Below are 26,939 nucleotides of genomic sequence, written 5' to 3' on the forward strand. Positions count from 1 at the left end.
TATATAAAGGTGTAAATGAGTTTAGAAAGGGGTGGCAACCTAAAGTAAACTTGATAAAAGATAAAGACGGTGATTTTCTAGCTGACCCAAGTGATATTCTAAATAGATGGAAGAACTACTTTAATGACCTTTTAAATGTCCATGTAGGAGATAAATCAGAAGTGAATGAAGTACACACAGCAGAACCTTTAGTTCCAGAACCTAACTTGACTGAAGTTAAAGATGCTATTAAAAGGCTAAAGAATAACAAAGCACCTGGCATTGATTTAATACCAGCTGAGTTAATTAAATATGGTGGAAATTCATCAATATGTCAAATTCATAAATTAATTTGTTTAATATGGAAAAAAGAATAAATCCCTCAACAGTGGAAAGAATCCATAATTGTTCCTGTGTTTAAAAAAGGTTTAAAATGAACTGCAATAATTACCGTGGAATTTCTCTACTCTCAACAACATATAAAATATTATCTAACATTCTTTTAACAAGACTAACACCATATGCTAATGAAATTATAGGTGATTATCAATGTAGATTTAAACGTAACAGATCAACTACAGATCAAATTTTTCACATCAGACAGACACTTGAAAAAAAGTGGGAATATAATCAAAATGTCCATCAGCTATTCATTGATTTCAAAAAAGCATATGATTCGGTCAAAAGAGATAAACTATATAATATATTAGTAGAGTTTGGAATACCTAAGAAGGTTGTTAGTATGATAAAAGTATGCACCAGTGAAACAGAAAGTAAAATTCGTGTGGGTATTAATATGTCTGACAAATTTACAATTCATGATGGGTTAAAACAAGAAAATGCATTATCTCCATTGCTCTTTAATTTTGCCTTAGAATATGCTGTTAGGAAGGTAAAAGAAACTAAAGAAGGACTAAAATTAAATGGTGTGACTCAGTTGTTAGCATATGCAGATGATGTAGACTTACTGGGGGATGATGTGAATACAATTAAGAATAATGCTAAAATATTTTTCAAAACTGCTAAAGAGATAGGTTTGGGAGTTAACAAAGATAAAACTAAATATATGCTTACAGGCCGAAACCAAGTGTTAGGTAATAATAAAAATCTAATTATTGATAACAACTCGTTTGAACCAGTTTCCAAATTCAAATACTTAGGAGTAATATTAACAAATGAAAATGATATTAAAGAGGAAATAAAAAGTAGGATTAATTCAGGAAATGCATGTTACTTCTCTCTTCATAAACTTTTGTCTTCTCGTTTAATATCTAAGAAACTAAAAGTTAAAATATACAAAACAGTAATTTTGCCTGTAGTATTATATGGATGTGAAACTTGGTCCCTTACATTGAAAGAGGAACATAAATTGTGAGTATTTGAAAATAAGATCCTTAGGAAAATCTTTGGACCTAAAAGGGATGAGGAGACAGGTGAGTGGAGAAGGTTACATAATTTAGAACTACATAATTTGTATTCGTGTCCAGATATTATTAGAATAATTAAATCAAGAAGACTTAGGTGGTCAGGCCATGTGGCACGAATGGGAGAGGAAAGAGGAGTTTACAGGATTCTTGTTGGGAAACCTGATGGTAAGAGACCTGTAGGAAGGCCAAGACGAAGATGGAGGGACAACGTTGAGATGGACCTAAGTGAAATCTGTAGGGATGGAAAAGAGTATATAGATCTTGCTCAAGATAGGGAAAGATGGAAGGCCTGTGTTGCTGCAGCCATGAACCTTCGGGTTTAAGAAGGCTAGAGAGTTAGTTAGTTAGTACAGTCACATTAGGCATGGAGGTCAACCAGTGGCGCAACCACAGGGGGGGGGGACATTTCCCCCTTCAACCTTGGACGGAAATGAATTCTAGGGGGCAAACATTGACGGCCAAGGGTACATGAAGGGGGCAATTACCGCCCCCAATTTCAAATTTTATGCAAAATAAGAATACTTTTCGTAAACTTTCTTGCTCGCTTCGCTAGCAATGCCTCCTTTTCTTCAGAGCCGTAGCTAGGGGGCGGCGGGAGTCGGCCCTGGACGCCGAACGATCTAAATTAACAACGTTGGAAAAGAGAGAATGCCATGGCGCCCCCATGAAATTATTTGCGCCCTTTTAGATCAATATTGATTTCAATCTGGAAAAAAAAATTTAAAAATTTAAAAAAAAAATAAAAATATGGATCTAAAAATGTTCTTGCACGCTTCGCTCGCAATATATGTTTCTTTTCTGTAATGCATTATAAATTGCCAGAGAGAGAAGTAACACTTCTCTTAATTGTTTCTCTTTACAGGGCATGAACAATAGGAAAGGGAGCGTGCACACTTGCATAATTTTTGCTGTTGGTTTATTATGAGATGGATGAATTGATTGTGTAATGTATTTCAATAATATATGTTGTGTATGAACAGTGTTAAAGAAACATTGAATACTTACACAATTTAGTGTTGGCACGTTGCATATGTATTTTCTTGTTTTACGTCACTCCATGTTGCATAGCCTATGTGTGAAATATATATCGTGCTTGAAAGTTATACATGTTAATGTAAGTAAAGAATTATATTCGGAATACATTTATCAAGCATTTTCTGTTTTTCAAAAATAGTTTGTGTGCTTGTTTTCCATTATTAATGCGAAATTGAACGTGTTGAAAAAATATTTCAAATCGTTTGTTCCAAAAAAATGCTTTAGCACCGACTTTACCCCTCTTTTGCGTAATTTACGAGGATAATAACGTCTTTGATACTTCTACTACTACTAATCATAATAATAATAATAATAATAATTATTATTATTATTATTATTATTATTATTATGATTAGTAGTAGTATTATTGGTACATTTATCCTGGTACTTGCCCCCCTCCACACAAAAATTCGTGGTTGCGTCTCTGAGGTCAACCTAGACATTCAAAAAAATGAAACAAAACTTGCTGGAATATGCAGTCAAGTATCTAAGCGATGCTCGCTGAGCAGACAAATCATTTACTTGAAGGCGCATGCTCATTGATCAAAATATCAGTGTCTTTGAATAAACTGTGATCAATGTGGCTTCCTTGCTTTGAAACGTCACAAATATAGGACTAGGATTTTGAAAACGGCATTCTCTTTCTGGTCATCCATAAACATACCTCGCCTCCCCGATGTCGCCGTCGCCTTGTAATCAAGGGGTCCTGGATTCGATACCCTATGGAGGCACACGGTGGTTCGGATCCCACTTTAAACTGTAGGTCCAGTCCCGATTAGCCTTACTGTGCATAAAGAGGACTTATAACACCAAGTTAATAAACGTACCTCCTTTAATATTACTTGTTTTGTGACAAAGAAGGCTTTTAAGGTAGATTTGTTGTGGTTTTTGTGCATTTTTTAAGGCATATTTAGTCCAACAAAGCATTCTTAGGCATTTCAGGTCGTTTTTAGTCATTATTTGGTAATTTCTTACTTATGGAGAGTAAATGTTTCTTTTTATATTTTACGATTTATTAAAATATTGGGTTATGAATTTTGAGTTTGTTAGTTCTAATTATTTTTTTCTAGCATATTTAAAATGAGGAGAAAAATTATTTTAGGTCATTTTTTTCTGTTTTCAGGGCATTTTTTGTAGTTTTTAGGTCGTAAATGTATTGTTTCACGGCCGTCGTAGATCTAAAACCAGCTTTGTCCATCCTGTTAAAATGTAATAGGCAAATTTCGTGAACATGAAAGTACATAAAATGAGGGAAACCTTAGCTGATGCGAATCCAGAAACTCTGGTTTCGGAGCGGTTCTAATACTTGAATCATGGAGGTGTGTAGTGTAACAGTATTTTTGCACACTTCTCATTAATACATTATAATGTTAATTAGGTTTTAATATTTAATTATTACTAATCTAAAATTTAAAACATTTTCAATACAAAGTTTGAACTTGTCTTACTTGAATATATAAATTTGCTATTATTTGTCCTAGAATCGATTCCCGGCTTAAACATGGGTACTCTTTGTGAATGTCCATAAATTGCATCATATCATCATTTATCATCCTCATCGTTGCGATTAGCTAAAAGTGGCACCAAAGCGACTCTAAATAACCAGAATAGAACGAAATGCAAGTAGTCCAGTAACAATTTGAGACTTGGTTGAGTGGTCAGCATGTCTACACGTGCTACATCCTTACATACTGAGTAGTCCGCTTTACAGTAATGTCATTTGGGTTGTGTATCTCCAAGGATGCAGATTTAGAGTGGTGGTATTCTCTAGACGAGATACAAGAACGTTAAACAACATCTTTTTGTTTGTTGTGTTGCTGTTTTAAGTCACTTTATGCACAGATAGGCTAATCGGGTCTGAAAGCACAGTTTAAAGCGGAATCTGAACCAGTGTGCAATGTGCCTCCACAGGGTATTGATCCTTGGTCTTCTTGATTACAAGGCGAAGACGTTACCACTATGCCATCGAGGAGTCCAAAAAAAGTGTAAAAGATAGAAATAAGAAGAAGGCGATCACTGTTCCAGGGCCTACTAATAGTAGCGTCACAACGGGGAGGGTGGGGGAGGCAACCGTGAAATATTTTTAGTTCACTCAAATAATCTACATGATAAATTTTATAGCACAGATCACACACAAACACACTGAAATGAATGGTTTGATTGATTGAGTTTATTTTACATCGCGTTTTGTGCTTCTTGTCTAATTTGCGAAGATGGGGATGAGTGATGAAATGATGAAATTGATGAATGGACATTCACAAACAACCAAGCCCGGGCGGGATTCGAACCCGAGACCCTTGGCGTCGCAGCGCGATGTGATAACGATTTTTTTATTTTTTTTTAAAGGAAAGCCCCTAAGCGGAAGCTTCCCCCATCACACTTCATTCAGTCATATAATTTCATTCACATTTCTATTTCAGGACAGACAATCACAAATACCCATGCCTTACCCGGGACTCGAACCCGGAATCCCTGTCCACTCGGCCACAGGGTCCGGCTGAAATGAATGGGAGAGACAGAAACAGAAAGAGAGAGATCGATAGAAGGAGAAAGACGAAGGCAGAACGAAAGAAAATAGGGAAAGATGTAATACATAGAAATGAAGCTAGGAAGAATGAAAAGAAAATGAAAATGGAGAGAAGGAGATAGAATAGGATGAAAGACATAGAGAATTCGAGAAAAAGAATTCGAAAAAATCAGGGGGGATATATATATATATAAGAACAGGCTTCCATGACAGAAAGAGATACAACAGCAAGGATAGAAACAAAAAAAAATAGAGTTAAAAAGGAAGATAGAAAGGTACGAGAAAGAAGCGATAAAGAGAATGGCCACCAAGAGTATCCCACCTGAAAATATATCGGCCGCCCTTGAACCCACCCAAACGAAATTGTCTGGAGACGCCACTGCTACTTGACCTAAATCTGACCCCAGGGATGGCCAACCTTTCCTTTCCTTTCAAGAACGCCCATCCATAAGAAGAATTTATTATCTTCATCGCACCTCTTCTCGCCGCTTGCCCAACATCTTCAGATCCGTTACTTTCGCAGAGCGCCTTGTCAAGTTTTAAGATCTCTGGGTGGGGGAGGGGGGTAAGGCAGTAGGGAGAAGGGATACAGAAAGGCACACTGTTGCAACTCGCATTTTCATCCGTGCCTGCATCCTGAATCACCAATTTGTTCATTCGCAGGTCCGACCTAACGAGCATACGTGCTGTACCAGTAAGAGAAACGTTGCAAGTGACCTTCACCAGCCGCCGTCACACACCTGTCGACTCGGAAGGCGGACCCGTTGCGAGGCTAGCCAGGTAGAATGGCGGGAGGGCACGAGAAGGTAGAGTGGGGAGGGGACAGCACGGTCTTTTACTCCACTTCCCCTACTCCGCAATACAGGCCGCAAGGTGGTGTTGACTCTAGAGAGTGAGTAAAGTCGGTGCGTTTTAGTGAAAAATCATGACGAATCGTAGCAACGGCGACTTACCTATGCCGAGACGTTCTGTGCGCGAGTGCAAGTGCTGGTAAATGATAGGAAAGTGATCGTTACTCTGTGTGTGTGTCGTGGGTGTTGTGATTCTCAAAGTAAGTTTCTGCTGGAAGCACAAGGAAATAACCCAACACAATGCTGAAATGGAGAGAAGCAAGGCTCTATATTCCACCGGTGTCGCTTGCTTAGGATTCGTCTGTCTGGCAGTCGGTGCTACAGCTGTGGGACTACCTCTGTGGGGATACTATGAGATTCCAAGCGGTGAGTACCGTTTCCTTTTTATGTTATGTGTCCGGTGATTGATTTGTTTCTGCAATGCTAGCACCAGACCCCTCGCTCGTGACGTCCACGTTGGAACGACTGACTGCATCTCTCTCTCTCTGGGTGTAACCAACCAAAATGTTTGTGTGGGTTTACCCCCACTGCGCAGATGCCAGAATATTCTCGAATACGAAAAAAAAAGTATGTGAGAGAGAAATAGCTACGCAGGACGGAAGGTGGACGGAGAGCAGTACATACTTCCTCATCAAGGGTCCGTTAATTGAAAATTTTGCAAAATGATTCGTATCTTCCTTGCAGGAACAAGAAATTACTTTTCGATGGCGTCAAGGCATAATTCTGTTTTCCTTTTCACTAGAGACAATCTTTTTTGCAGAAAGAAAACTAGCAAAAGGTTGCGAACCCCAGACTCTTTGATTCTGATTCGCACAGCATCTTATTGTGATTTTAATTTATTTAACGTCGCTAATTTGCAGTTAGGTTAACCGTGACGGGCAGCAGTGGACGAAGCCTTCGCAGAAAAAAGCTACTATTAAGATGGGAGACTTCATTGTTCAATCCGCGAGCCACCGATTAGGAGTTCGTCACCTCCTTTACCCAGTGATTTAGCCTCACACCCTTAATACATCCTAACACCTCCCAAAAATTTCCCGAGTATCCCCTAAAATTTTTCAGAAAGGCCCAGTATATGGTCATTTTGACTCGACATTTACCCTTTCACCCCTCCCCTGAATTTGAACTTGCACCCCCAAATGATAATTCTGGATGAACCCCTGCCTTTATCCATGGGCGAGTAAAACAATGGGAGTATGTTAGCGATCATTCACCTCAGTCTAAGATAATGTATTGGGAATTACCAACAGCACATCTATGACAAATACTTTTATCGTGAGAGAAACAGCTTTTGTTTTACAAAGTACTTAATTTTTGCTATCTGTAAATTTTTCATCGTAACTTTTCATCTTTGATTTATAATTGTTATTGTAGTAAAAGTATAAATTATCAGGGTTTTTTAAGTAGTTGAAATACGAGTCCGAAATTTCTGTTAGTATGTAACAAGAAAAACCTTTCATAGAAGTAACATATTTCTAAACCACATTTTCTTTTAAAATCTCGGAGTCAGCATTTTAATGTTCAAGCAAAATCTTTATTTTTGCGTTAAATGACTACTATGACATGTATAAAAGCTGATTTTATGCAAATTGATGATTCAAACTGTCTATCTCTATGGTTAACACTGCAAATGCACTGGCCTCTCAGTTTGACGTTTATAATTGGTCAGCACTGAAGTAAAATATAGTTCGCTTGAGAAATTAGTTTTCAATTTGAAACCCCTACTGATGACTGCGTTTGATCTACAGAATCAACTTCAGCTGTTGTCTCCTTTATTGACCTTTCGGTCATAATAAACACAGTTTTTAGTATTTGCTAACTAAATATACCAAATCTTGCTAGACTCAATCAAGCTATAGTACAGAAAATCGCCAAAACAAAAAGCAGAGGATATGTCCATTGCTACAATTGTGTACATCGAGAAGAGAAACATATAAACTTCGACACTTTCCAATTTCTATGTTGAAGAATTGCAAGGTGTTTCAGTCTCGCGCTAGTTGACTCAGAAAATGCATAAGTTTCATTGCAAAATTGTCTTAGAGCACTGAAACTAAGGAAATAATTACATTTCGAGGTTTGTGCGGTGGCACTGTTAGTTGAATGGGATTTGACCCATTAGTTTCAAATTTCGAATTTATAAAATGAGCTGTCAGTCCACTTGACGCAAGAATGATTTGATTTGATTGTTTATGTTTTAAGTCCGCTTTATGCACAGTAAGGCTAATCCACTATGTTCCTCCGCCGGGTATCGAACCCGGGACTCCTTGATTACAAGGAGACGACGGTACCACTGCGCCATCTGGGAGGCCCAAGAATAATTAGAATTACATGAATAATAATAAATCTCTTGGGCTGCAAAACCAGTGCAGCACTTGGCATGAAAACGGTAGATAGATGTAAGGAATCCTAATTATTCACTTCCTTACGCAAGCGAAAAATATGCAAGCGGGTACAAATCCGTAACATGCAACTTTTAATTTTATTATTACTTCATCGCGCTTGGTAAAAGAAAACAGCTTCGTAAACAGCCATTGTACTTTTGATACCATTGTTTGCACATTGCACTGAACAAAAGGCTGCGTTTTCATAACATTGAAACAATATCAGTCACCATCAGGTGCTACGTGGTAGTTACACAGTCTTACAGGTGATATATTTCATGGTGAAAACACTGGAAAGATGGTTTATTGATCTGTTCAACAGAAAGTGTTGCAACACTGTCGTCCCCAAGGCACGAAAAGAATGATGAAAATAGCGAAGAATCTTTCATTGACCTCTTTGTTTTGTGGCCTGAAGTTGTTTTCAATACATATTCCATAGTTAAATTTATCATATTTTCTCGAAGTTGCATGTCGATCTCGCCAAGAGGCCAAGAGCGACAGAGAAGAATATGTGCCGATGTTCCAATGCGCTGTTGTTTTGTCAGCTGACATATTAACCTACATATAGGCAGGAGAACGCGAGCGTCATTCTAATAATAGGCATGAAAGTTTGCATTGACTTCTGAGGCTTGTGGTTTGTAACTTGGGTCAATGGCTTTCCGTACACTGTGTGTCTTATTTCTTATAGTGTACTGTGTAATCGCATTGCAGTGTAAGGTGATACGAAACGGTGTTGTGATAATCTAATGAGCTGCGGTGTTAAGTTCAAGGGCTAGGGCAGAAACTAGTTTCTTGTACAGATAAGCATTTATACCCTCATTATTAGTCGCTATATACCGGGTGTCCCAGAAGTCGTCGAACCCAGTGTTTGCGACCGTATAACTCAAAAGCTAAACGGAATGAGAAGAAATGCTTTTTTCGAAGATAAGGCCCTGTATGTTGAGAAAATTATGTGATACAAACATATGGAATATCATGCATGATTTAATAATAAATAATTAAAATGTTGCCAGAAACGATAAAATAAATTCTGCAAATCATATTTATTGACGCAGAACTCACTGAGGTAAATTATTGCAACATTTTTCAATATCACCGAACAATCTCGATGGAATTCTATTGAATTTGACGGAAAAAGTACGTTGAAGAAGTCGTACCTAGGTACAATTGCACAAGGGTATGAATGAGCTATTCCCAAATTCCATGTTTTTGCAATATTACGAACCACACTAGCAACACTGTTGCTTGCAAGTGTCACTGACAGACGTGTTTCGCCTCTGGCTCTCACACTAGGGCACTTTTAACGAAAAACGAGCAAGTGTTTTTTTTTAGAAAATTTTCGATAATCTTCATACACCGTTTAACACGTGGCGTAATAATCCTTTGAAGGACAAGACTAACCAACCAATGTAACCAATGTGCTTTACATTGGGTGACACCACATCGAGTCCCATTACCGTCTCAAAAAAAAAAAAAAAAAAGTGTCAATTGACACAAATGGACAAATGGATTGACTCTAGTAACACATTAAAGTGCATAAGCTGCCAATGATGGATGCACTTTTGCTGCATGAAAATACACAGAGAAAGACATTAAAGTGCACTGTTACCAGCTGTTGTTCCGTGTGATGCACTAAAAATTCAATTGAGAAGTTCAGACGCGATCATCAAAGAAACCAAAATTACATTTTTTAGCTGTGCCATTTGCTTTCCCAAAAGTGCATCAACCTTGATTTTGATGCATTTCGAGTTCTTTACGAGCAGGTCTCAATTGTTCTCTCGACGTTGGAAATTTTTGGGGGCTTCTACAGGAACCGAACCCAGGGTCGCTTACACTGGCGTACTCAGGATTTTTTCAGAGGTGCTGGAATTATCAAGGAGGATAGTGCATAGCTGCTTTCTAGGGGGCGGCGAACACAATAAGATATTTCTTATACAAGGGGACCAGAGGGGGGGAGTGGGAAGATTTCTGGAAAAACCTAACATAATACAAATTTTGAAATTGTAGCGTGAAAACACGGACAAGGGGTGCTTTGAAAGACAGCAGAATAAGTGCCCATGCATGATGGGCATGATTTATGAGAATTCTATTAACTGGAGGAAAGCATCACCTCACAATTTCTCCCACTGCTGCTCTCTCTGAGAAAAGCTCTGCGGGCGGCCTTGTTCGTATATTAAAAACTTTCCACTCTCAAAAATGGCAATTGGTATTATTTTAAGGCGAGCTTGCATTTACCAATCTCTTTTTCCCCCGAGTTCTTAACTGCTTTTGTTTGAAAATGTTCATTTGCTCAAAATTTCTGAGGGGACTGTAACCCCTTCATCCCCTCCCCCCTCTGCGTACACTAGTGGTCGCTTATACCAGGCAAGTAAAGTTGAAAGCTCATCAATTTATACACAGATGCATCAGCTATGAGGTTGTTTTCCCTTAATTTAGATGTCGTGCCAATTTTGTGAGTGCCATGTTAAACCTTATATGTGGACGTTGTATATATCAAATATGTAAACTTGAGTTTATAAGCATGATTTATATGCCACTCATATGTATTTTGTGTGGTTTTGATAATAAATATCCATAGACACAAGCACATTGACTGATAGTATTCTCGTTACAGCTCCGTAACAAACACTGATTTCTGATTCTCGCTCAGATACTCTACGTTCTGCTATGTTTATTTTACGATCTTCTATTGTTCTTTCCATGTCTGGATGTTACAAATTAGGAAGTTCACTTTCATGAGGTACCGAAAGAATACTCTGTTATGTTATAATACGGAAGCCCTTTGCCCGGGTAAACGGAAAACATAGCGAAGCTGGATGCTGATCACACCACTTTTGTCTACTTGTGCAGGGGAAAATTTCTTCCACATATATGTGTATGTGACTTTAAGGCACTGGCACTGGTGAAGGTTAAATGTTTCTAATTCTTACTGCGATTTTTTTAAATGTATTTTACTGCACCTAGAGGCGATATAAATACACCAGAAGAGTGAAAATTATTAACAAAGCTGTAAAACACCGAACAGGATTTCCTGTCCCATTTTGCTCGTTCATTTTCACTCTTTTGCTTTCTGGCTCTGATGGCCAACGTGTCACAGATCTTTTATACTTTCTCCTGGGTCGGGGAAGTTGAGTGCCCGACCTGGTGGCACTTTTCCAAATGGAAAGCACTCGCTGGGAAACCAGTAGCGGCAACATTTTTGCTACTTTCGTCGCACTCGACGTGGGAGTTGTAGAGAAGATACAGGCTCCTATCGTCTCTTGAATATGTCTCGTTCTACCAGGTGTGCCGGTTAATAATTCTTAATTGATCCGAAAGAAAACAAGTGTATCTGGGGAGAAAGGTAACAAATGCTTTATTCAAAGTATGCGCCATCGCTAGCTATACATTGTGCCCATCTGTCCGTCAAATTGTGGATGCCCTACCAGAAAAATCGTTCAAATTTTGAGGTGATCCAATCAGCAAGCCATTGTTCGACATCTTCGTAATTGTTGAAGTGTTGCTGGGAAAGTGAGTGAGACATCGATTAAAAAAAGTGGTAGTCCGAAGGGGCTAAGTCTGGTGCGTATGGCGGGTGGGGCAAGAATTCCCAGCCAAGTGCAGAAATGGGGTTTCTGACGCCTTTCGCTGCGTGTGATGAGGCGTTCTCGTGCTGCAAAATCACTTTTCCATGTCTTGTCGCCCAATCTGGATCTTTCCCATGGCATGAAGACGATCAGATATGGTTTGGCGACCAACATTTAACTTCTCTGCCAGTTGTTGTTGAGTTTGCGTATCGTCTTCGTCCAACAGTGCGTGCAATTCTTGATTTTTTTTCGGCTGGCCCGGGCGATCTTTGTCTTTCAAGTGGAAGTCACCACTTTTGAATCGTCGAAACCAACGCACACACGCGTCTTGCGTTGGGACATTGTCACCGTACGTTTCCACAAGGATACGATGGCTTTCACTCGAGTTTTTCTTTTGATTGAACATGCTCCTTATTTGGTTTGAAGGTCGACATGATTACCACACAAACCCAATATCACGATCACTCGCACTCGGTTGCACATCCACGGCGTTTTGACAGGTACTGTCCTGGCAACACACTGACGTAACAGTTGAGACTGTGCACCAACCCTTGCTTCCAGCGCCATCCAGAGACGAAATTAAGAATTATTAACCGGCACACCTGGTAGATCTTCTCTCAATACCTTCAAATACCGGGCCGAGTGCGTTAAGTGGTCGACTAACAGCTCGAAACCGAAGTTTCCGGGTTCGAATCCCGGCCTATGGCTCGGTGTTATCGTCACGATTAACCAAAAGTGACAGGAAAGCGACGCTAAATAAAATCAAATACATAAGACTCGTAATGGCTAATGTGCTTTTTAAAAACAAAGTAACATAAGACACTGTTTCCTGATGATTATTTGTTTTGTTGCAGTGATTAACCTCAATTCAGAACTTCACAGTGTTTTTTGCAGTAATAGTTACACCTGCTGATATACGTAGGTATTTATTCATAAGAAAAGAGTGCAGGAAATTAATGGACAGAAACAATGTCAATATTTGCAAAGTTACCACTGCCTGTGTGAACGTGACGGGAACGATGTTCGCCAGTCCTCACAGAACGTGAAAATGGCCCGCTATAGGAAGAACCATGAAGACCACTGCCGTAAGTTCTAGTGTCGGTCTCATAGGGGAAGTCTCGAACTCGTTTCGGTCGTCTGTCTTGAAATTGAGATGCAGAAATGTGAAATAATACGCATTTAAACAAGATAATACATTTTTGCACATTAGACAAATAATTTTTTTTTATTTAAAACTATTTTTTTTATTTAAATCGATTTTTTTTTAAAATCACGCTTAAAATTGCAGCATGGTTTTTGGCACCATACATACAGATATATGTTTTATTTTATAGATAGTATTTTTCTAGTAAACGGCCCTGTAAAATATTTGAACAGTTTGATTAAAGCAAATAATAAATTATATGTAAATATATATTTTTCTGTTTCTGGTATCGTATTATAAACCTACTACGGAAATGTTTGTTGAGTGCGTTAATGAAACTACTATAATGTTTATTTACAGTTTAATGATAATGACACTATTTTCGATTTAACATGATTAGTATTTTGTATATTTTTCAACACACAATGTTTGCTATTTTTGCCCACAAAAGTATGTGTGTTTGTATGATTGAATGAAACACCCTCCCTTGCCCGGGAAAACAAATGCTACCACTACCTAAATAGAGGCGGCAAAATCTCCCTCGGACAAGCGAAATAGCGTTACGGTCCAGGTTAAGTTCGTGTGTAGGAACCGGTGACCAACAGTGCATAGTGATACGCCATATCGAATAAAAACAAAGACATATGTACTTTCAAATTACCACCTCTTTACCTGTAGCCGGGAAGCGGCTAGCTGCATACCTGAAAATCACGGGTAGCGACATGCATACGGAAATGATATAGCCCAAAATTAACATGAAAATAAAAAGTATATTCTATTCGTAACCAACAAAAATGGAATCATTACAGGTCCCCACACTTGCACTCTCACATTCTCTCTCAGATTCAAACCTCATGGGGTCATCGACACAAGAAATTATACATGACATGTACAGGTTTTATGACGACAAGCCCTAATTATTGCATTCTCAATTAATTTTATCTTACTTTTTGTCTAATCAGGTCATTTGTGATTTTGCTCCAGTGCTACTTAAATCCTAGCCAGCCCTTACTTAAGTTCACCTTTTGTTTTTTAAAAAAGAAACTAGTCGGCGCGGTGACCATACATTACTTGACCAGTATAAACAAAGGCGTCTCAACGGCAATTACATTCACGTGGGCGGACGTTTTCCTTTTACAAGACCTCACGTGGTTCCATACATAACAAATAACCTCCGTTGAGCGGCTCAAACAATATACTCTCTAGCAGGCGGGACTTAAACACTTCGCCGCGACGAGCAATTCACATTACCAGGCAAATACTTTAACAAATAATCACATATGCGACCGGACATAGCTAGCAGCGACACAGCGCTGACACATAAAAATGAACAGACCTTAAGTAGAATATGCAATTAAGCGGGCGGCGCTTTACTCTAATAGTACGCACTTTAAACAAATACAAAGGAGCACAAACAACAATGAATTTAAGATCATAAAAAAAATATCACAAGGAATAAGAAAAATTGACCTGAGGCGAATAGATTACAAATGACAAGCGCGACGGGAGTTCGGTATAAAATTTCGAGTTGAGTGGGCGTTTTCAAAATGTCGACGAATTTCAAGGGCGTTCTCTAAATCAATCGGGCCGTCACGTGTTAAGGTTCACACAGATGAATACTTTACCATCTCTCAGCTTCCGGGGTGCATCCAGGCGTCTTTATGGGCGATTGAAACACATAGTATCCACGCGAAAGGTTCCTTTGGTCGCGACGATGAAGATGCGAGAAGGATTCAAACACCTAGTTTCCCGGCTCCTCTTCCTCTCGGGATCGGTGGATCTCCGTGGTATGGCGCGGTTCGGACGTCGCATCTGAGCGGTCGTTGTAGGCGTCGTCGGCGTCGTCGGGGCGTCAACATATCTCTCTACGTCTCTCTGTCGCGGCTGGTGGGCGTCGTCGAGGCGTCAACGTGGCGGATGGTAGGCGTCGTCGGCGTCGTCGGGGCGTCAACATCTCTCTCTACGTCTCTCTGTCGCGGCTGGTAGGCATCGTCGGCGTCGTCGGGGCGTCAACGTGGCGGATGGTAGGCATCGTCGGCGTATCAATAGGGCGGCGTTCGACGTTCTCTCTCTCTCCATGGCGGCGGATAGGCATCGTCGGCGTAGCTTCTTCTGACATCAGGCGAATCGACGTAACGCCCTCATCTCTCTTCTCCCTCTAGCCCGCCATAGTTTCCGGTGTTCCTCGTTTCTCAAAAATTATAAATGGCGTAAGGTAATCACGGAAACAGTTTCGCTTCAACTTCCCCCAGCGGTTGAGGTAGGCGCACTCGTGTAGACTTACTGCCTATCACACACACTGGTGTTCGCACAACACGACAAAGTCCACTGTACACGAAAGGTAGCACGAAGGTGCTCTCGTTCCAAGAATCGCGGCAAAACTGTATATGGAGAGGTAGCACGGAGCTTCTCTCGCTACAAGGATCGCGGTAAGACTGTGTATCGAAAAACCATGTCCTTCGTTTTATTTAGATTTTGAAAAACGACGCTATGCGCACGTTGGAGTGACGCTTCCGAAGGGGTCAGTCCACTTTGCTCTATTGTCTCCAAACTAGGACGTACCGTGTCCGAAGTTGACTTGCGCGGATTAAGCTTCCGCCTGGCTGTCGCCCATAGCTCAATAGCAATCGCTGTCCACAAACTGATCAATTAGAACCGATTTGATCTGGCGTCCGTAATTGTCGCTTGATCGTGACGAAACTCCACACATCCGTCCTTGCACACATGCCGCTGCGCTGGTATAAGTTTCACATGAATCTGACCGTTGGAAACCGAGATATTTAAATGTTTGTCATTACGGTCGAATTTCCTAAGCTTTAGACGCATAGCGTGACCCTTCAGGTGCTCACCCTTAACACAAGCGAATGTCTCGTTCCTCCCGTCGGCTTGGCAAAAATCAAATATGTAATCTTACAAATTAAAACACTTAACACTTTGAATCAACACGTCTTTTTACCGCTACATACATGAATAATAATGATAATAATAATGACGGTAAATCTGACTGTCACATGTTTACAGTTAACATTTATTATATTTCCTTTCGTATGAGCTTCATCCCATCAGTACATATATTTTGTTTCCTTTATTTTCCTTTCTTAGAGCCTAATAACACCATTACATGATTACGAGATGAATGTACATTCATCAAAAGTGATTTTGATATCTACAAAATCCTTATGTACATTATTCTATAAATTATTTATTTAAATATTGATTTAAATCGCGATTGAAATCAACCTGATCTAAATCAATCCACCGTGCACAGGACATATTTATAATAATTATAATCACATAGTCACCCCCCCCCCCCTTGGTATCTTTGTATACATCTCATGGTAAAGCAATTTTGATTTGAACGAAATTTTTCATACTTATTATATTCTAATTTGATAAAGTCTCGAAAGAGACGAGACTGTCTGTCACTCGGTCATGTCTCATCAGGTTTCGAATGGTTTCAATCAGTTTGACGTTGCTATTTTGAGCACAAGTGAAGTATGGATCCAGCCTGCTTTGTACTCCTGCTTTCCTTGCGATAAGTTTATTTTGGTCCTCCTTACAATTCAGATCAGACAACGCATAACCAAGACGAAAAATCATCTAACTCACCCTGCAAGGAGGCAACCCAACATACATTGCTCTTTAGCACGTTCCATAGCGCGCAAGGATCCACGTTAACATTGACGACAATGGTTTTAATTCAACTTTATGTTCAGATAGGATAATCGGGACTGGATTTACATTTTAAAGTGAGATGATAACCACTGCTCTCCTGCCTCGATTGGATATCGGACTGTGGACCTTAATTGAAAGGCGACAGTATTTCTTCGAGTTATGTTCTCACACATACATACATGCACTCTCGCTATCTCGCACGCACCCACACATGCTACTTATTTCTTCCTTCTCCTTTATGTCTCTCTTCTCTTTTCATTCCTCTGTTTTCTGTCTTCTTTACATTCCTTTTTCGATCCTGATTCTTTCAATTATCTTTGCATTTGGTTCTTCGTATTGTACTTCTTTATCTCACCGTCTGTTTTTCTTATCCATTTCTCTCTCTTCGATGTGTTGTTCCTTTCGCTACCTGTGCCCCTGTGTCTTATATATTTTTACCTATCCATCCACCCAGGGGAGGCAAAATCGATGGGGGATAGGGAGAACGCGTTCCATAATCCTACAAAATGTTCTTTCATTGAAGTACGAGTACCGTGCACGTGAAAACTATAAATGTCTGAATAGGTACATTCTATAGTCTTTGCCACATAATATCCACCAATTAATTTCCAATTAGTCGAACCCCCTGATAAGAAAAACATTAAACAGTCCACACGTTCGATACCCGGTGGAGGCACATGGTGGTTCGGATCCCACTTTAAAGCGAAAAGGGTCAATTACGCACCAGTTGTGCATTTATTTCAATATAGTCGGATTGGGCACTGCTATTTAAAAAGGGATTAGTATGCAAGAGAGTATGAATTTCTCGCCATGTTGCAAGTGGAAACTGTTTTTCAAGTTGATTAGTAAGAGACACGATGTTGAAAAATGTGATTTATAAGTATGTATTTACAGAATCCCATGTATTCCTTATGAGAAATCAACTTCAAGTTACGGCTAATCAAATGGGAGTTTCGACATTTCCTACTACTATGACATAGTTCAACGTGTCCTTTTCCGTCCATGTATTTTTCTACGTCATTGGGTGTTTGATATTCCCGAGAGAACGAATAAAATAATGGTCCCATAAACCTAATGCATTTCTCCTTGCCTCCTACGGCCATCCTGGCAGTGTTGCGAAACCTGATGTCCATAAAAGAGCTAAATTTCACCATTAATAGAGCTAAAGATGACTTTCAAGGAGCTAGATTAACGAAAGCAGCATAAAGTGCCTGCTAGGGTAATTTTAGGTGTCCGAGGGCTGGGGGCGCTGCTATTACCGTTAGCTTTAAAATGGTGGCAATTTATTCTTAGTTTTCACCGCCTAGATTTGGCAGCATCACCCATCTCAATAATCCAATGATGCTCATATGAAATCGAAAATAAAGGATTCCCGGATAACAATATTGTCAACTTATGCACGGCGCAATATATAAAAATAGTGTGAAGGCAAGAGGGGGTGGGTGGCGCAGCCTATATATGAATATCACGTCACGTGCAAAATGTACACTCATGGCAAAAGTTGGTATTTATGGGCCGGAGCCAGTGGTGGGATCATAGTGGGACAGAGGGCGGGTGCCACAGTTCACAGTCAAACGAGTGCACGAAAGAGCCAGATCTGGCTCCAAAAGAGCGAAGTTGGCAATAGTGATCGGCAGCTGCCCCAGCGAGAAAAACCTAGGGGATATTGTCCCTCTCCCCCTTAAACTGTAGGTCCAGTCCAGATTAGCCTATCTGTGCATAAAGCGAACTTAAGACAGCAACTCAATACAGTCCTTAGGGCGGCGTACGGGGATGATTTGATCTACAATCGATCTATGAACCAGGTCCGTAGTCCAATGGGGCATATTTGTAAAGCGTAAATAGTTATCGAATTTGTGGGGGTGGGTATGGGATTTTTTAAGTGCGCAGGGATGGTTCATGAATGCAATGCGAAATGACCAAAATTCACACATAAATTTCATGTGTCAACACTTTATTTCAGATTACAACTAAAAACTGCGAAAACATTGCAGGTATTGCATGAAGCTTTCGAGTGGGTCGCACGAGGTCAAGGATGCGCGTCGTTTCTCTTCTGTTTTCGAACAGAAAGAACTTGCTACACATTCGAGAGGGTGAGAAATACGTAACAGGGAAACGAAGGTTGCAACCACGAATCGGAGCGTGAATTATTACCTAATGAAGGTGAAATGAAAGTAGCCAAGCGAATTTTCTTCTCTGCAAACGGGGACGCACGAATTAACGACATAGGAAACGTCCTTGTGCGTCATATGGCAACATACGTGCCCAGCATGTGGGAAAGGCACGCACAGGAAGCCATGAAAGAGGATGCGGGTGTCAGTTTTACTCCAAAACAATGACCTATTCGTTGCGAAGGTTCTTTCGTGCTTCCCGAAATTGAATGGAAGAATGCATTATTTCCCTCGGAGGTCGAGTATTCCCCGATGGCAGCAACTGTTTCGTTTCGGGAAACGCTTGCTTATTAATATTACGTAAGAAAGAGAGGGGGGAGGCTGTCATGCGAGCCTACCTCTACCATGGCTAACAAGCCTCTCTCACGGACGTATCATCGCGGGAATTCACCGCTGCGTAACTCGCTCTTCCTCGCTCCGATGCACTCACTTTCACGAGTGCGTCGTGCGATGTCGCAATTCGTACGCACTTCCTGTACTTAGGGATTGTTATGCCTTACTGGCATTTATCCTGCACGATGCAGCCGAACGTAGAAGTTTGTTCCCGGCGATATTTTCTTTCGCCTCCGTGCCTGGTGTTTTCGTTTCACCTCCCTCGTGGATGTTTTGCCCATTCATTTCGCGTCACCCTCTTCGTCGTACGTGTTTGGAATTGCAATTTGTCCACGCCCCCCTTTGCGTGAAATTAATATTTCATGCCGAAGGGGAAACTTCGCATCGTGAGTGCATTCTTTAGACCAGGTACATCGAATTCGGAGCCCGCCACGTGGCCTTGTGGCCTGCTTCGGTACTTTCTCGTAGTTGCTATAGGCTACATATACTACACGCAGGAGAGATTTAAACTTGTAAAATGTGCATTTCATTATTTCTTACTGAAGAAATTTCAGATTATTTATTTGACGAAACCATTGCATTGACACACATATTAATGTAGAGCAATTAAAATAGCAACTATTCTCCATTACCACGGGACTTGGTTTCAGTGTTATCTTACTCATAAATAGGCTATATTGGTCGTAGCTGCACAGCTCATAATACAGCGTGTATCATAATAGAGTAAACAACTCATCAGAAAGATTATCTGAAACACAACAATGAGGTTTGTTGCACAACAATGAGAATATCTTCCAGTTTTGTTTTCATGCTCAAGACTTTTGTAAACACCGTCATTGTGGCGCTGGTGTAGTGTTAAAGAAAATGGCGATTTTACAGGTCCCCAGACCTTACATTCCTAGTCTTCTGCATTTGGGCTTTGTGAAATACAAAGTCTATGTGCCAACTATGCCACAGAATGTGCAACAGCTAAAGGAGAGAATAAGAAACGCCTTTCTGTGGTGGACGAGGAGTTCTTGGGAAAAGTGTGGCAATAACTCGAATGTCGGTGGGATTTGTGTTGCATAACTGGTGTAAGCCACATTGAACATTTGTAGCCATTGGTAGCCATTTGTAGACATTAATAGAAACTTGAAGTGTTACTGATTGATACATACATAACAAATATTGTTGTATTCCATAAAGTTTAGTATAAATAAATTCTAAAACTTGTTTACTCTATCGTGATATACCCTGTATAAGGTTCCACAACTTCAATATAGCAGCTACGTGAATGGTATGGCCTTATCGCATGCACTGCATTCGTTCGCGCAAGATTCCTGCACAGCTACCATTCGAACAACAAATGGAATTCCTCAGAAGTCACGTGTGTTTGTTTACATTGACTTTATTCTTCCAGCGGACAGAGAATACATATTCAATCGAGGCTAGAACGAAATCAATGACAGCGTTTCAGTATGGTTGGAACATAAACCTGCCTCAACAAAATTTGTAAAATACACGGTTTATTATAAAGGCTGAAACACACTCAGAATATAGTATAGAATAGAGCAGGCTATATTTTTTGCGCAGATTTTATTTTGCTATGGGAAATGGACACAATCCATTTATCACAGGCGCAAGGTGTAGCAGTGAATCTACAGTATGATAATCGAAGACACCAAAGTAGGTTAAGCTAATCTCTTTTGGAGATTTGCAAAAGCGTTTATTTTGAATCTCTAGTCAAATAGTAACAAAATAAAAGATAGTATGCTGAAAATGATTATGGGCTGGCTACTGATTGCGTTTGCGAGCAAATATTGAAGCGACTTTTCGTGAAGTGCTTCTACTTTTGCACGTGCAATGGCAATGCACAGGTAGAATAGCCCTTTCTCTAAGTTGTCCTCATTAATGAAGCATTGTTTTTTCAAAGAAGACGGGGTTCTGTAGCTTCGCCAACGCCATGTCGGAAATAGTTTCGAACATCTGCTGAACTATCTTGTGTGGGAGGAGACAAATCTGACAGCATAGTAGAGCTTTGGTTCTTTATATCTATTCTTGTCAGACGTTGAGAGATCATTCAAGAGTACTTTCATGTACTATGAATACTTGCTTGTACTGGATAAGTAGGTAGGCAGGAAGGAACTTGTGAACACTATAATGACTTTTCTATGATACCAGCATACCTTTCTTGTCAATCAATATTTTACCTTTGAAGTTACATTGAGTTATACGGCGCACGCTTTTAGAAGGAACATGAGTTCAGCCAATACCCAGCCAGTGCTACTGCCCTATTGCCAAACTAACTGCTAGCGCAAGGGAAGGACAGCAAATTCGCGATGTGTCCATTATTTTGATAATGCATGCACAGTATATATGAGTACAGTGAAATAATATAGTGAATATTTCTACACAGGATTATAATATCATATCACTGTAGCATATACGAGAAACCCATACCTGAAAGAAGCTTCAAGGTCTTTATTCATCACCGCTCTCGTCGTCTTCCTCGGTCTCCGTGTCACTCGTTTCACTCATTCCCGAGTCACTCTCCTTGAAGTTAATGATTAGATTTTGCACCCTTGGTGCCTGTACTACTGGTGCTAGGTTTTGAGAGTGACATTATTTAAAATAAAAAGAATACACGGAACACACACTATCGCAAGAAAGGGCTGTATTTAATCTTTTCACAAACTGTTCTTTGTGGCGCACGAGTGAACGATAAGCAAATAATTTTACACCGGCCTTGCTACGAAAACGCTGAACTCAAACTGACCCAGACTTTCAATGTTCGAGAACGCCCAGAACAATGAAGGGTCATTGTTTATATCGAGGCGAATTTAACACCCACAGTTTTCCCTAGACACAACAACTCAGCTGCGTCAACACAGTGGCAACGAAAAAAAACAGCCGGAAGGAAATGAAAGGTAATGTTTCCCTTGTTTCTTCAAGGAACGATAACTCCGGCTGTAGGCGACGGAAATTCATGGGACTTGGACAGTCAGGTTCAAAATGTCTTTCTCCATCTTATGATGAACCTTAAAATAGCGAGTTTTATGAAAACTTCTTGCGCGCAAGAAAAATACAGAACACGGCTTTTAACTTCCGCGCCGCAGTCTCCTAACTGTACAACGTTGCACTCCTGCCATTGGTTGATCGCCACGCACACCCTCTGCGTGGCCCCACCCGATATCGCTTCTAAAAGCGTGCGTCGTATAGCTGACATGCAACAGGTTCTCAGAAATATGAGCGCATGAAAATTGTCATAAAAATACATCATTTTATTGATTTTACCTGGGCATACGGCAGAGAAAAATAAGCGGTAAAAAATTCATTTCAGATTATCTCGGTAACCACCACTCCGCCTGGAAGGTGGACTTCACATTGGCTCTTCAATTTCATCGTCAACCCTGGACTGCGGTAGACTGTTTTCGTCCAGTATTGGAGGCTGCTTTTAAAGCTACTGCGGGCTATTCCGATAAGCAACGTAGTTTTTTTTTTGTTTTTTTTTCTTTCCCAAAGCGCTGCCAATTTTTCACCGTGCTGTGTCGTCTACACGTTTCCGCAGCATTCCCATAGATCGAGAGAAGACCGATCAATCTCTTGCCCTTTGCCAGCAGAGGAATAGCTGATCTGCGTATTTTACCTACGCCATGTTCGTTACTGCTTTTATTCTGATTGCCTGTTCCTTTGTTCTATGGGGAATACGACACCCACTGCTTCACCACACTTTGCAATAGGCTGAAGCGTCTTCTGCAGACAATTTCCATCTGTCTCCCTTCTAAAATATGTGGAGAAGGAACACACTGATCGTATTATTCTACACCGTTATTTATTATTTCGTTTACATTGGATGCATAAAAACTGCACCCAGGCTCACAATTTGTGTGCAGTCAAGTCATTGCAAACTTTTTTTTGTTTTCAACGTGTAATGTGGACCGAAAATATTGTAATTATGTTTGTAATTAAAATAACACTACAATAAAGTGGGATCTTCAGAGGTCAAATAGTATATATCGTGAATGAATTGCTTCTGGTGTATGCATAGAAAAAAATTATCTTTCGTGGTCTGAATTTTTTTTGAGGGGGGCTGATAAACTTATTGGTGTAAGTCTGTTATGTGTGATATTTTCAGAACTGATATTTTCTTCTTAATTCTTTGCACACTTTCTTAAACAAAAACGGTGTTGTAGTATACTTCATTATGAAACAGAACATATGGCATTTGAGAAAGCAGGAAATATGTATAAATAAAATGTTATTATTTTTGCTATGACTCTCAGCACTCTCTCCTCCCATTTGATGTTCGTTTGATAGATATTTCCGTGAAAGTCCAGATGCTATTAAAATTATAACTTTGGTTTCGTCGAAAAGATCATTTAGAGCGCATCACACAGAACAACAGCTCGTAATAGTACCCTTTTATTCATTTCCCTGCGTATTTTGATGCACCGAAAGTGCATCATTAGCAGTTTATGCATTTTATTGTGTTACTGGAGTCAACATATTTGTGTCAATTGACACAGTTTGCGTTCTTTGTGTGAGAGCTAGGCCTAAAGCACGTTTGAGTCAACTTTTTTTTTATATAGTTAGTGATTGCTCAACTTCCGTGCCAATGGAAAACGAGAGAAATGTCTTGGAAGTCGGAGAGACACGTGCAGTGGCCACGTTGTAATGTAATCCGCATGTTTCCATGTTTTATTCAGCTCTTGAAGTGGAAATTCTTAGCTGTAGTTTAACATTGTGACAGTGAGACAGCTGGGGGTATGCATTGCGAGAATTTTGCTAGCTTGGAGATACCATCCATCCCCCGACACCCTCCTCACTTCTAGCACTGAAGAAGTTCGTTCTGTACTACATTTTTCGTGAGAGTAGACTGTACCACACACATCTGTGCATCTCTGTATATGGCTAATCCGTTGCGTGACTTTCCCCCACCTGCAACTGATTGTAGATAACGACAATGTCGCCTGATTTGTGTTAGAAAGGTCAATGTTCGGCAAGCGCGGGAACAGCAAACGCTTAGGCCAAACGCGATTTGGAGGCGCACTAATTTAAGGGGCATCGAATTAGTCTAGGGCACTAGAGACCTTCAATCAGGTGCTGCTAGGTTCACTATATCTCATGATCTCTCCCACATCTTGACAGAGCTTTACCGAAATGCATGGAGTGTGTCAGACAAACAGGCAAACTCAGGTTCCCTGTTATTCTATGACGAGTCTCGATACTTATGGCATCAAGAGTATATTTACAGGTTAACGGAGTTGTTTCTTGCCAGTACTAAAGACGAAGCTTCCTTTTCATGCGCGTAATCCTATTGCAAGCGTTTGCCCTGTTTTGCAAGTTATTTAAATATTATTGTAGAGGGTTGAAGAAGGCTCTTGACTCCTTAGTCTCGTTATTCTGTGTAGACGAGCACGCACTTGGCAAAAGTGGATCCTTCCGTTTACTTTACACTTGTTTGCAACAGTGAATTTAGAGCAACTCCAATCCATCTTTTCCTTTCTTCGAAGAAGGACACTTGATCAGAGTCAAGTATAGAGATCGTGCATTTCCCTGGCACGGTTCTGTTCTTTTAAATTTATCCCAGTGTCTTTCTGGTTGAAAATAGAGTCACGATTTGGCAGCAAAAGATTTTCTGGATTTTTTTTATTGGAATCTAGAAATTGCGAAAATTGTTGCGTTAGACATGATCTGCAAGTTTTGAGTATTTCTAACCGACCATGCACGAATTTATAATTCAATTGTCCATGAAGAAGCGCCATACCACAGTTATGCAGAAGGAACGCCGGAGAACAATGTAAGCACAACATAATGGTCATGTAAAATGTTCGTGCAGTAATGTTCGCTGAAAATACAGTTAAAGCAACTAACTAGCTCTCTAGCCTTCTTAAACCCGAAGGTGGCTGCAGCAACACAAGCTTTCCATCTGTTCTTATCCTGGGCAAGATCAATCCAATCTTTTCCATCCTTACTGATTTTCTTTAGGTCCATCTCAACGTTATCTATCCTCTATCTTCGTCTTGTCCTTCCTACAGTTAAAACAAACGTCACAATATTTTGAGTGAAGAGATAATTCTAGTTTGTTTTTTTTAGTGAGAAAATAGAATGTGAAAAAAGGGCTGTAGTAAGCATTTTGTGTATTTCGTTGCGTTGCTGCATCTTTAAGGTACTGAGGACAATCAGGATTAAAAAAAATGATCATTATATGAAATTGATTGGAAATTGATTGAGGAACGCCCATGCCTGCCCACGCCACGACTCGTGCTGCAGCAAGTAGGAGTGGGAGAGATGGGACTTTGCATTGTCTCGTCTCAGTCTCGAAAGGAAAGTTTCGTCTCGTCTCGAGTCTCGAAATACATGATCATGGTTGCTCAGATTCTTTCCTTTTTCTCATACCTTCGTTCTCCTCGCACTCCTATGTGATTCGTTTCGTTTCTTTCTCTCCAGTTTATGTCTTCCCTTCATATCTCTCTCTCTCTCTCTTTCTCTCTCTCTTTCTCTCTCTCTCTCTCTCTTTCTCTCTTCTTTTCCTTATGTATCTTTTCTTTCTTTTTCTCTAATTCGTTGGTTCCCTCATTCTTCTATCACTTTCCCTATATTTATTTTTTCGTGTCATTCTTTCTACATCTTTCTCTCTTCCTTTATCTCTGTGTACGGAATTCTTGCTATCTGTGTGGGCAGGAGGATGGGCTATGACTATTTCACGATGGGCTAGAGCCTACCCTTATCCACCCGTGGATTGCCCCTGTCCCAGAGGGTTAGTTAAGGTTTCATTCTGTGCTCACGTGGTTCATATACGTATTACTGTATGCATAAACGCAGCGTGTCTACTCTTTCAAGATAAAAGGTGTCTCAACCAAAGCGACGGATTCAATATGCTTAATAGAATACTTTTTAAAAAAGAATGACAAATATGTTTACATCATTACAACGGGAAAATGTTCCGACTTAAGAATGCCAAGTTTGATATACGCAACATGTCTTGTGGTTGGGTTGGTAACACTGTTCTTACAAGTTCATTTAGCAATGATTATTGCAGCGTAGTTGAGATGGATCGTTCCACAAAGGAATTACAAGATAGTGAAAACTCATTACAAGAATGGCGAGTGTTATGCAGATACAGTTAGGAAGCTTCGTGCAATCCTTGGAAGTGAAAGTGCACCTAATGAGAGTGCAGTTCGTAAGTTGATCAAGAAATTTGATGAAACAGGTTCGACAGCAGACATTAAAACACAACGCTCTAGATCTAGTCGGGGGATATATGCCAGATGTCGTCTTTCATTCTTAAATCGGAAAGTTTACCCCTTGTAATGATGTAAAAAATGTTGTCAATTTGCAAACATACAGTATTTTCTTAAGCACATTAAATCCGTCGCTTTTATTGGGACACCCTATACTAAAGCAACATACCAAATCATTATGCGTGCGTAATATAACGGCTCATCGCATGAATTTCTAGCGTTTGACTTGTACTGTTACGCAAGTTATTTCTTTACGTTATTTTCTGCTAGGCTGGGCAATGACAAAAGGTTTATGCTAAGCGTGTCTACACATCTTTCCGGAACGCGTTAGCTATTGCTGTCATATGGTAAGCATCTGTCACACTGCATACCAACGACAAAGAACTTCCATTGACAGGTACAAAACTCGAGTCATTTACATATTGCATCCAAGACCCCAACATTCGTCAAATAAAGCATTCACAAAGCTTGGAATGAGAAAATACTGGTTTCAGTGGCATTGTGCCAATACTCGTCTCGTGCATAACCACGAGGAATCTTGTGACAGTCTGCTGCACCCATAAGATTTGTTTTCCGAGAATGTGGGAGATTGCAGTAAGAATAGATACAGAACCTTGAAGTATATGCTTC

At 40.1% G+C, this 26,939-nt stretch overlaps 1 protein-coding gene across 1 annotated transcript in view; it reads left to right on the forward strand.

Moving 5' to 3' along the window:
• Positions 1 to 5,775: 5,775 nt before the first annotated feature.
• Positions 5,776 to 26,939, forward strand: part of LOC145985370 (uncharacterized) — a 244,184-nt gene continuing 223,020 nt past the window's right edge. The window contains exon 1 of the mRNA XM_083119317.1: positions 5,776 to 6,185. Within this exon, the coding sequence (XP_082975443.1) occupies positions 6,068 to 6,185 (118 nt within the window). The 5' untranslated portion in view covers positions 5,776 to 6,067. The remainder of the gene's footprint in view (positions 6,186 to 26,939) is intronic.

This window comes from Lepisma saccharinum, chromosome 3 (assembly GCF_977018435.1).
Source record: "Lepisma saccharinum chromosome 3, izLepSacc3.1, whole genome shotgun sequence".
NCBI lineage: Eukaryota > Metazoa > Arthropoda > Insecta > Zygentoma > Lepismatidae > Lepisma > Lepisma saccharinum.